Below are 12,273 nucleotides of genomic sequence, written 5' to 3'. Positions count from 1 at the left end.
AATGGAGGAAACAAGAGGGAAGAAATGGTGATGAAAAGAGGACGAGGCGAACAAGAGACCTGAGAGAGAGAAAGACGAGACGGAAACGTTTACTTCTCTGTTTGAGAGGCTGTAAGCAGCATGAGTCTGACCTTGGCTACAAGACTTTTAAACTGCTGAGTACACACACACACACACACACACACTGTGTGCCTCTCACAGGTGTAATCACAAGCAGATGTGCTCCCAGACTCCAAAATTACAACAAATAGGATTCTTGATAGCTTGACTGCTGTCGATCTCTTTCTCTGCCGTTCCTCCTGCCCTTCACTTCCTCCTTCAATCTCTTCCTCCTTTGGTTTAATCCCACTACCCTCACCCATCCACCTTCCTTTATCTCCACCCCCCCCCCTCCCCCACACCCCCGCAGAGTGTGACCTAAAGAAAAACAAGTATGACATAATCCCCTCTCTTTCTTTTCTACTTTTTCCTCCTCCCTGAACTTCTTGAAGGGCACAGAGAAGCTGAACAGTATAAAACTCCTACAGAAGCCCAAAATGATCTGCACTCTGCGTGATAAACGTTTTCTATCCGCAACCAAAAGATTTCAGTCCAGAATCGCATCGATAATTTAATCCTTCTCCATGATCCTGATGCCGTGCAGCTCGTTTCTGTCTTTTACTTCACTGAAGAGGAAGAAAAGAGGAAAGGCACCGCTCCAACATGTGGACTAATCCAAACCTCAGCAGTCATACAAATACCGGTTCTAAAGCTGTGATTGGACAGTCGGTCGTTTTTGTGTTTTGGCGAACGCTTCGTTCTTATGATGTCAACAAACCAACCGGGTGGAATAAGAATAAAAAGACGCAAAATATCCCGGCAGATAAAACACTGTGAGCGCCAATTTTTTAAACGAGGTTAGCATTAGCACAGAGGGATGATGCAAGTTGATGACATGTCTGCTTTATTTTCTCAGTGCTAGGATTCACCATTACTTCACCATTTGACAGGTTTTCTGAGCGACATGCGGTCACACTATTATAGAGCCTTTTATCGCCTCCTCTCCCCTCTGTCCTGCCTTTCTTTTCTTTTTTCTCTCCCCTCAGATGACATCCTGAAAGATGATGAATCGGTTTTTTCTCTCCTTCCCTCCTGTCCTCACTCTTTTTATTTCTACTTTGACTGTCTAACCCCAAAACAGCTTTCTTTTATCCCTCCACTCTTTTGTCCCTGCCCTTTACCGTACCTCCTCTATCTCTCCCCCTTTCCCTGCCTCCCACATCTCCCTCCCTTCCTTTGCCCTCTTTCTTCCCTTTCTCCCCCGCACCGTTCTTTCTTCCAAGGTGATGTTACTATAAAAGCCTGACGGGAGCCGTGTGGCATAAGGATTTTGAATATTGATGACTTTATTCTTACTCGTTTCCTATCCATCCTCCTCTCCTCTCCTCTCCTCTCTCCTCTCTCTAGGTGATGCTGGCGGAGCGTAAAACGACAGAGGAGCTGTACGCCATAAAGATCCTGAAGAAGGACGTCGTGATCCAGGATGACGACGTGGAATGCACCATGGTGGAGAAGAGAGTGTTGGCGTTGGCTGGAAAGCCCCCGTTCTTAACACAGCTGCACTCCACTTTCCAGAGCATGGTATGTGAACAGATGTACAAAAATATATCCATGTCTTATTAAAAAAAAGAAGTAAGCCGATATCATACCCTTCATCTGTGCATCACATGTGAGGCTATGGTTACTTTAGCTTAGCATGAAGACGGGAAACGGGGAGAAAAAAGCTAACCTGGCTCGAACAGAAGGTAACAAAGTGTAGCTACTTGCACCTCTGATGCGTTGCTAACTGACACATAAATATCACGTTTGTTTAATCCGCACAAAACAACATTCTGTGACGGTTTTCAGCTGCACTTTACAGTTTTTGTTGCTGCTGCTTCAGGCTCTCTATGAACTTCTGTTTAATGGGAAAATGTTTGCTTGGTTGGTTGCATACATATAGACACACACACACACAAACACACACAAACAAACACATAGTGACTGTCAATTTGACATTCCTTGCAAACCGCCTCTATGCGTGGGCCCCCACACCTTCACATTCCATCGTATCTGAAGGGGGCCACAGCGCGGTGTCCTGCTGGAGAGCACCGCCGCGCTGCTGGAGAGCGCTGTGGTCTGAACAGCTTGTCACCGGCTCACAGCTGGAACACACAGGCCGGATTCATATGTGATTCACGCTTCGTCTCCTGACGTATAATCCATATTACGCTAAAGATGAGTCAACAGAGGAGTAAATATAGCTCTGTGGTCTCATAACACTGAGAACAAGTCATTTACATTCACATGCTACACAAACGTATACTCGTCTTGTGCATGTTTTCATTGATCAGTGAACACAACGTGTTGGGAATCTGTGTGAGGTTGTGGTTAAAGGCCGGACAAATAGAGTTGACCTGGCCTTCGCTCACACACACACACACACACGCTCTCACATACACACACACACACACCAGAAGTGAGTGTGTTAATCCTCCTCAGCACTAATTCTCTGACCAGAGGAAGGCTTTTGATACATGGGATTTAGCAGGAAGTTATAACACACACACACACACACACACACACACACAAGCAATTATAACATGCATGCACACATGCACACACACTAATACATTTTAATCACACATAAACTGTGGACAAACACACAAGGAGCCCATATAACACAAACAACTGTTCATAAAGCTTATCAGGCAGTGCAAGTATACTCTCACACACAAAACACACACACACACACACACACACACACACACGGCCACAAACACAAATCCCTCACATACTGTACCTTATTGGCAATTTCTGCAGATAATGGAGGAGAATTAGCTCTTAAATGGATGTTGCTGTGTTTCCTCAGTTGAGGACCGCTTGGACGACAACCCAATCGCCTCTTCCTCGATTCATTTTCCTCTCTCTCCATCTTTTGTCCCTCTATTTTCACTACCTATGTCATTTTTCTCTCCTTTAATCTTCTCTTATTTGACCCATCGCTCTCTATCTACCTCTGAGCGATCCCTTTCTCTCTACAGTATCTTGCTTTGTGTCCCTGTAGCCTTCCATTTCCCTGAAACATGTACGTATTGACCCCTCTCTCTCTCTCTCTCTCTCTCTCTCTCTCTCTCTCTCTCTCTCTCTCTCTCTCTCTCTCTCTCTCTCTCTCTCTTTATCTTCCCCTCTATGTCTCCGTAGGACCGTTTATATTTTGTCATGGAGTACATAAACGGAGGAGATCTCATGTATCAGATTCAGCAGGTCGGCAAGTTCAAAGAGCCCCATGCTGTGTGAGTACGGACACGCACTCAAAGACACATTCTTTTGCCATCACGACACAAAATCTTAATCCCACGCTTATAAGGTGTTTCACCGTTTGGCAGTGCGTTTTAAAAATCATATTGAATAAGCCATCAGCGGTTTGATGGATGAGCAGCCTAGCGGGGCCTCTGGGTGAAATATGTTGTTCGCCCCGATGCACGTCGCTGCTCTGAAGAACTTCAAAGAAATGAAAGTAATCCAGCCGCTCCTGCGAGTTTTTCCAGTGTGCGGTAGAATACCTCCAAAACTGCAGAATATAATTAAGGTGGCTGGCGAGATCACTGGCGTCAAGTCAAACCAGCGGGCTGACATATTTGACAAGCGGGCTGTCGGGGAAAAAAGCGAGAGCCGTGGAGGAGTTTGCCCTTCATCTGCTTTATAGGGAATTAGAGCTTCTTCCCTCTGGCAGAAGGTTTAGACTGCTGCAGGGCAAGTCGAACGGAGTGAGGAACTCTTTTATGTAAGGCCATCGACTTGTTCTGCTCCGTTTAATTTATTTATTAGACAATAGTCGGGGTATTCTGCTCCGTGGGTGATGAGGATGATGATGCCTTGAACTTTTTGTCTCAGCGTCTCGTCTTTTTGTATTTTGTTCTCCTGCTTAGCATCCAAAGCCGCGTTTTAAAAACGAGATAAAACATCCGGCAAAGCTCTAAACGGGCTCCTCCAGGTTCCTACACGGCTCTCGACAAAAGGCCCGTTGACATCTTTTAGGTGCACTTTACAAACACTGATTGCTCGCGGCCCACGCAAACACAGTTGACTGCGCGGTCCGTGTGTCCAGACTCCTGTTGATCTTATCAGCTGCTCTCTGGCCTTGAAGAGACAGCGCTGACCTTTGATGCAGACACACACGCGCACACAATTCATCCATCTGTTTTCCTGCTGTCCTTTCCCTCAGACTCTTTCTAATTACTGTTTTTGTTTCTGTTTCTGTGTGTGTGTGTGTGTGTGTGTGTGTGTGTGTGTGTGTGTAGATTCTACGCAGCGGAGATCGCCATTGGTCTGTTCTTCCTACATCTAAAGGGCATCATCTACAGGTAACCGCCAGCACACCACATGCTGAGTATATAACGTTTACAGAACAACAAAGGTACTGGGGAAGATTCTGTCAGTTTATGATGGGATGTATTGTCTTGATAATAGTATTAAAGTTTGAAAAGCAGGCCCTTTGTAACAAATGTGTGTGATAATCACTGACGTACTGCAGTGCTGTGTAAAATGTTTGATAAATTGGATTTTACAAGGTTGATTTCTGCACAATCTGAGTTCAAAATAATAATAAAGGACCATATTCTTAAGTATTTGCTTTAAAATCGGGTCAATATATTCTTTTAAACTGTTGTTTTTGTCCTGAATACAAAGAACGACAAAATCACACAACGAAAAAAGCGACGCAATTGTTTTACAGAACTTTTTTTTTTTTCTCAGTGAATAAAGGCATCGACCAATCAGTTTGTGTGGACCGAACATATTCAAAATGTATCGTGTACAACAACAGAGACGGCCGACTTTATTACTCCTCTCAACCTCGACTGATGCAGCACTGATCCAGTCCTTTCAGAATAAAAGCCCACGACACACACACTGTCTAACTGTTTACCAGGGGACACTCAAGTTCACTCAAAGTATTCTGCTAAAAAGGAAACTCAATAAAATGTCTGACAGCAGTTTAAGCTATACAACAGATTACCTCAGACAGACTAATCACATGCACGCATCTGTCAGTATTAATAACTTTGATGTGAAAGGCAAGTATTTTGCATTTCCGTGTCGTTTATTCATCACACCTTCCTTTAATCTGTAATCTTCAGACGGGGTATCACATTCAATCATCAATCACATGTTCTGACTACTTGACTCGCGCTCAGTAGCCACAGAAGAAGCAAAGTAGGTTTTTGACCTTTTAAGACTTCAACTGCGATTAACTGCTTCCTGCTGTTTATAATACCACGCTGAGAATCCGCCCCCACAAATGATGCAGTCCACTCAGCCGCAAATCAGAATCCGTCATCTGGTTTAATGTAACTGTAGCTTCAACCTCTTGGATTAACTGTTCCCTGTTAAACACTAAACACTAAATTGAACAAGAAAGACTGCAGAGGAGAAGAAATGCCGGGATGATGAGCCTCCGCGGTCCGTGCGTTGAGTGTCGGCCCCCCGTTAACGTTGCGTTTCCCTCCTGCAGAGACCTGAAGCTGGACAACGTGATGCTGGACTGTGAGGGCCACATCAAGATAGCAGATTTTGGCATGTGTAAAGAAAACATGGACGACGGAGTCACCACCAAGACCTTCTGTGGAACACCGGACTACATAGCTCCTGAGGTAGAGTGTGTGTGTGAGGCCGGCAGCTGGTTGTTCAAAACTTACAGACTTATTCTAGCTCGTATTTAACAAGTATTGTTACACACTGGCCTTCCTTGCCTCAGTGATTTTAAGTGACTTTTTCTGAACGAGGCCTCTTGTGTTTCAGATCATAGCCTACCAGCCTTATGGGAGATCTGTGGACTGGTGGGCCTTTGGAGTATTGCTCTATGAGATGCTGGCTGGACAGGTCAGTACGTGTGTGTGTGTGTGCGTGTGTGCGTAATAAGTTTTATTACTAAACCAGTAGAAATAAAACAATCTTTTGAGACAGCATTGATATGTAGAATAAACTCCTTTATCAACAGCATTTGTATTCATGACTGAATGTGACAAAAAACAAACACTCGTGATCGTAGCCTTTAAAACTTGACATGGTGTAATGAAAGGTTAGCTATTAAATTATACCCCTTGATGAGTTTTTCTCTCGTGGCATTAATAATATTTAGAGTAGATGTGACATTTTCAGATCCTGGGTATCTCATTTGGAGTGCATATTGTGAATGTGTGAGTGTTAAAGGCCTGCAGTGTTTTCATTCTAGTTCAGACAAAATAAGCTTTTAATGATTCAATTAAAATGTCCTCTATTTGTCCTCCCTGCCCTCTGCTTCACTCCCTCTCCTCTCCTCACTCCCTCACTCCCTCCCTCCTCCTTTCCACCCCTTTCTTCATCTTCTTCTTCAACTGTCCTCTCCTCTCTCCTTCACTCCTCTCAACCCCTTTCACCTCCTCCTTCCTCCTCGACTGTCCTCTCCTTCCCCCTCTTCCTCCCTGCTTTCCTCTCCTCCCTCCTCATCTCTTCTCCTTGCTTCTCTTCTCCTTGCGTCTCCTCTCTTCCTCCCTCCTCTCCTCTCCAGCCTCCATTTGACGGTGAAGATGAGGATGAGTTATTTCAGTCCATTATGGAGCATCACGTCTCCTACCCCAAGTCAATGTCCAAGGAGGCAGTCGCTATCTGTAAAGGGGTGAGTGTACACGCACACACACACACACACACACACACACACACACACACACACACACACACACACACAGAGAGTAGGGTATTACATTTGTTTGAGGAAAGGAAGGAGGGAAAGAAGGAGACAGAGAGGGACACCACAATTATCTGCATAATTAAAACCATTGTGAGGAACATTTATTTGGAGTGAAACAACATTGTCCGCTTTCTCTATCTGTCCTGCATCTCTCTCTCTCTCTCTCTCTCTCTCTCTCTCTCTCTCTCTCTCTCTCTCTCTCTCTCTCTCTCTCTCTCTCGCTCTCGCTCTCTCTCTCTGCCCTAACACTCTAGTTTCCCGTCCTTCTTTCTCTGCAGTGTTCATTGTTAAGCCGCTGTTTTGCTTTTTTCATTGTACATCCTCTCTATCTCTCACACACACACACACACACACACACACTGCACTGCTCTAATAGCCTAAGTCTGTGCTGTGTGCTCAGTTGACTGTGGAAACTCCTCTTCAGAAAAGAGCGTCCAGTACCAAATGATGCCCTGACACTTCCTGTGTGTGTGTGTGTGAGCTGATTATTCATATCGAACCACCACCTCTCTGTCCTGCACACACACAAGCATACACGCGAGGGTGTACAGTTTGTTTAAATCTAGAGTATCTCTCTCGTTCCTCATCATCACATGACACAAGCGTGGAAAAATGTTGACATCAATTAGTTCATTTGTAAACATAAAAACAGACTTGAATCAACTTTTTAGAGAGAAACTTCTCTCCTAATTGTTTCTGAAGCTCCATCTTTACACAAGCTTTTTAATAACCTACAAAGAAGCACACACACACACACACACACACACACACACATGTCACCATCAACACACAGCGCAAGCTTGAGTTGAGACACACGCGTCTATGTCGGCATGACGTCCTTCCACTACATTTAAACACGAAGGCAAATTGATGACAAATATGTTCACTGACATGCACACACACACACACACACGGTGTGTAATGTATTAGAGATGATTACTTGTTTGTAGAGCTCCAACAGTGGATCTTCAGTGGAGCATGAAAGCTCGCCTCCGTCCACCCCACAGCTCCCACTGCGCCCTTCCAGCACCGCCTGGGTTAACTCAATGCGTGTGTGTGTGTGTGTGTGTGTGTGTGTGTGTGTGTGTGTGTGTGTGTGTGTGTGTGTGTGTGTGTGTGTGTGTGTGTGTGTGTGTGTGTGTGTGTGTGTGTGTGTGTGTGTGTGTGTGTGTGTGTGTGTGTGCGCATGTGAAAACTACATGAAGCTTTCCTCTTCAAATGCTACAAGATATTTCCATTTTGAATCCTGTAAAGTTAGTTTTGCAGTGCTCCGCTCTGAATGCAGTGCAGCCTGAGAGCTTGATGTTGAGTCAAACTGTAGCTTGAGTAGCCTGTTGACAGCCGTTGTTTTACTGTAGCGCTTCATGTATTTCATAAGAGTAGATGTGACTGTTTTCTATATACCGAAAATACTGAAATCAGGGACATCCTGTGTGGAGATGTTTAGTCGGAGCAGGAGTTTAGTCGCTGCATTTCATGTTTCAGCTGCTGAAATCCACACAGACTCTGGTGTCCCTGTCTCACGATCCTCCAAAATAAATGTTACATTTTGGTGTGAAATTGAAAACCGAACGTTGCGTGCGACTGCAAACATCTAACCTACGATTAATACTAACCGTTAGTGTATTGCGTGTAAAATGCTGGTTCTGTGTTGTGCTGTAGGAAGAAGCCCTGGTTGTTTGGTTTCTGAATGACTGGCACCAACACACTGCTGCAACCCGTTCAGCATGAAGTAACATCGTCCCTTCACCAGTTATCTGTGTTGAAGGTGCATGTTTCCTTCAGTACTGAGGTCGTGTTCTGTATGAGGAGGCCTTGTGGTTTGCGTGTGTGTGTGTGTTGGTGTGTGTTGAGCACATGTGTGGAAAGGGAATGATCAGAGACACTTCCACTCGCCTGCTTCCACCCTGACCACCATCCATATTTCATAGCTAGCAATGGGCCACACACACACAAAGCTGCTACTGCAGTATATTCCGTAGTGTTAGGCACATGATGTCTTCAACCACATGATTCTACAGCAAAGAGTAATTGTGCAAGGATGTACTTACACACACACACAGCCTTTTTTCCAGTGCAATTCCCTATTGTGTTCAGCGATGCAAAAAGCACGGCTAAGTTTTCATGGTGTTCTCGTCAGTATGAAGTCGGAGCACAAGCGCGTGAAAGGTGAACACGCAGTGTATTGATCGTCCAGAGGAAAGGAAGTGTGGAGTTTGGCTTAAAGTTAAAAGGTCTCGACGCCTTTGATAGGTCAGGCAGGTCGGCGGACGTCCGCGCTGAGCCGTCGCTGCACACCACGTCCACGGTAACGGAGGAGGCACACGCAAAATCTGTTCGGTGATTGTGCGCTCGTTTTGTTAGTTCCTCGTGTCGTATAGATGCACTGAACCTGCGTGACCTTTTAAATTAGAGACTGCAGATGAAACACATAATTGTAATAAGTGAATAACAGTATTCCTGCTGTTTTATAATGGCTTCAAAGTATTTAATCAACTCCTTACACATTCTACAAACGGATTACATTATTGGTTATAAATCGAGCCTCAAAACTTTCTCTTTTATGTGCAATTTTAATGCCAAAATGTGAACCACGATTGCATCTGATCTGCATCAACACAAAAACTCACCGCTCCACCACCCACCTCTGTGCCAGCAGCTTCCTTCAGAGTCACAAACGTATTTGAGAGCAGAAGACCGTTTTCACGCCCTGGCTCACATTTGGTTATTTCTGAAAATGCTGAAATTACCCGTCACTGAAATGGCGACATTGTTTGCTCTGCTGCCGGCCCGCATGGAAATAAAAGAAATGCCATGATTGTTGTAGGAACTAGGTTTTACCAGATGGCAGATGACCAGAGCAAGTAAACCGTGCCGTTTACACATTACGCCGTTAACTCCTGCAGTCGGTGACCTGTTTCGGTCTGGCTGCTCTGGGATCTGCTGAATGTGTCTCACTCGATACTCACAGAGACAAAGACTGCAGATCCACCAAGACTCTCTTCAAAAAGGGAAGAAGCTGCAATGACTGTGATGGCTGCCCAAAAAAACACCAGATTTGGTTTTAGAGTCTTGTAAAAAAAAACAAAAGAAAGATGTCAAATCAACTGTAGCAGCGCAGGTGTGGTTTTAAGTGTGCCCCACTGGGTTGTGCATGCATATTTCAACAATGTGTGTCAGTCAGTCAGCCAGCAAAGAAGGCCACAGTCCAGCAAAACGAGATATGTATATATATATATATTAGAGAGAGGAGCGCATTTCAAATAATCAATTACATTTGTTTTATATGAAATATTCTTTACTCAACTGTTGACTTTCTTTAGTTGTGTGTGTGTGTGGATGAGTGTGTGTGTGTGTGTGTGTGTGTGTGGATGAGTGTGTGTGTGAGCGCGCCAGTGTGTTTATGTGCACACATAGTTGTGTGTGTGTGTTCAGTGTAAGGTTGACTGACCCGTGGAAAATGTTATTTTAGTTCTAATATAATGAGTTATGACTGCTCCTCCTGAGGGAGGCACACCCCACACACACACACACACACACACACACACACACACACACACACACACACACACACACTCTGACGTCACTAGCCTGGATGCATTTCTCCAGGTTTTCTGTGGACAGACTCGGTAAACGGTCCCTAATTATGCCACTGGAAAACTTCCGTGGTAACAGAGGAAGAAAGCAGCAACAGCGATTCATTCATCTGCCGGCGGTGCTTCGGTGGCTCATATTTGATTCTCGCAGAGAGCAGCGTCTAAGGTGGTATAGATGGGGGGAATTAAAGGATGGTTAAAAGAAAGGAAAGAAATAATGAAGGTGAAGAAATAATAATAGTAATGACGCTTATTTATAAACCGAGATGAATGGAAGAGCGAATCGTGGTACACTGAGGAAAAGAGACGGGAATGAATGAGATGAAAGTTTAATGATGCCAGAGGGGAGATTTGGGCCATCGCAGCCGGAGAGTGACGATCAGACGCAGACCTGTCCTGTCCTGTATTATGCCTACAGTTCAGCTGATGTGACACGTCAAGACATCCCATATTATTGAAATGTAATAATCAAAGTCATTTAGCCTGCTATCTGTTAGCTAAACATGTTTATTCTGTGATAACTCTGTTAATGTGGCTGATTTTAGTGTTAAAATGTAGCGGCGCAGAGTTCGTATGTGGTCCGGTTTTAACAAACGTCTGTGTGTCTAGACTGTTAGCAAGAGAGACAGGTGGGTGAATATTACCTTCCAGATGAGGATGTAAACAGGAAACGGTGAAGGAAAGATGGAGGTCGTAAAGAAAAGGAGGAGGCAGTAAAACAAATATGATCATTTTGCATCTTTCAGTGGAACTACTCTGCACTTTTCATTTGTCAAGTTTGTTTTCTTTTCACACATACTATTTATTTATTGGTACACCAGAACACATGCTATATCGTGACAGAAGGAGGTTGTGATGGAGATTTTTTTTTAAACTGTGGAAGCTTAGATGGAAGGAGGGGGACGTGCAGTAATTCTTTGCTCTCCGTCCGTCCAGCTGATGACGAAGCATCCAGCGAAGCGGCTCGGCTGTGCTCCGGAGGGGGAGCGAGACATCAGGGAGCACAGCTTCTTCCGCTACATGGACTGGGAGAAACTGGAGAACAAGGAAGTGCAGCCGCCATTCAAACCAAGAGCCGTAAGTCTGAACCCGACTTGACCCCAAAATAGGGAGGTACAATCCCTCCGATGAGTCGTGGGGATAATTAGTCGCCCCAAGCCAGCAGAGACCAGGAGTTTAATTCCTGTTGGTGGTTAAATTCCTGGTAAAGAAGCTGCTTAGATGTTTCTCTGGGTCTAACTTCAACACCTACCTCTCTTCTTCTGTTACTTTACTCATCTTTTCACTTTCAATGTGAGTGTTTCTGTCTCTTTCCCCCTCCTCCGTATGGCACAATGCACACAGGTAAGTCAGGATGTGATGATGGTGATGGTGATTGGGTCGAATGTGCGGTGATGAATGCGGGTCGGATGAGGAAGATGGTGAAGATGTTGGCGATGACAGTGACCGGGGAATGAGGAGCACACCGGTGACAGCGGCAACAACCGTGTTGGTGGAGATCGTCAGGATTTGTTTGATTTGGGAGTTAAGCTAAAACAGTTTGGTGCTTTTGTTGGGGTTAGAGCAGGCGGCAACCTCCGGTTCTGCCGAGTGAAGCCAAAGCTGAAGTGTCTTAAAACTGTCATTCTCTCTACTGACCACCAGGGGGCGACTCCTCTGGTTGTATAGAAGTCTATGAGAAAATGACTCTACTTCCCTCTTGAGTTATTACCTCAGTAAACATTGTAAACATGAGTTTATGGTCTCAATCTATAGTGTCAAGTCTTCTTCAACACAGCATGATGTTCATTTAGTAAATGATGGTCCATTTAGAGTCAAACAGACCATAAAGCAGGGTATGCTTTAGGGCGGGGCTACACGGTGATTGACAGTCCAGAAACCAGTGGGTGACGACACGATGACTACGTCCACTTCCTAAATACAGTCTGT

At 44.8% G+C, this 12,273-nt stretch overlaps 1 protein-coding gene across 1 annotated transcript in view; it reads left to right on the top strand.

Moving 5' to 3' along the window:
* Positions 1 to 12,273, top strand: part of LOC306709344 (protein kinase C beta type-like) — a 75,383-nt gene that overhangs the window by 56,898 nt on the left and 6,212 nt on the right. The window contains exons 10-16 of the mRNA XM_079177428.1: positions 1,447 to 1,620; positions 3,223 to 3,314; positions 4,323 to 4,385; positions 5,534 to 5,672; positions 5,821 to 5,901; positions 6,569 to 6,676; positions 11,281 to 11,421. Of these exons, the coding sequence (XP_079033554.1) occupies positions 1,447 to 1,620; positions 3,223 to 3,314; positions 4,323 to 4,385; positions 5,534 to 5,672; positions 5,821 to 5,901; positions 6,569 to 6,676; positions 11,281 to 11,421 (798 nt within the window). The remainder of the gene's footprint in view (positions 1 to 1,446; positions 1,621 to 3,222; positions 3,315 to 4,322; positions 4,386 to 5,533; positions 5,673 to 5,820; positions 5,902 to 6,568; positions 6,677 to 11,280; positions 11,422 to 12,273) is intronic.

Source organism: Pholis gunnellus (assembly GCF_910591455.1).
Source record: "Pholis gunnellus genome assembly, chromosome: 17".
NCBI classification, from domain to species: domain Eukaryota; kingdom Metazoa; phylum Chordata; class Actinopteri; order Perciformes; family Pholidae; genus Pholis; species Pholis gunnellus.
This window is presented reverse-complemented; position numbering and strand designations above follow the sequence as displayed.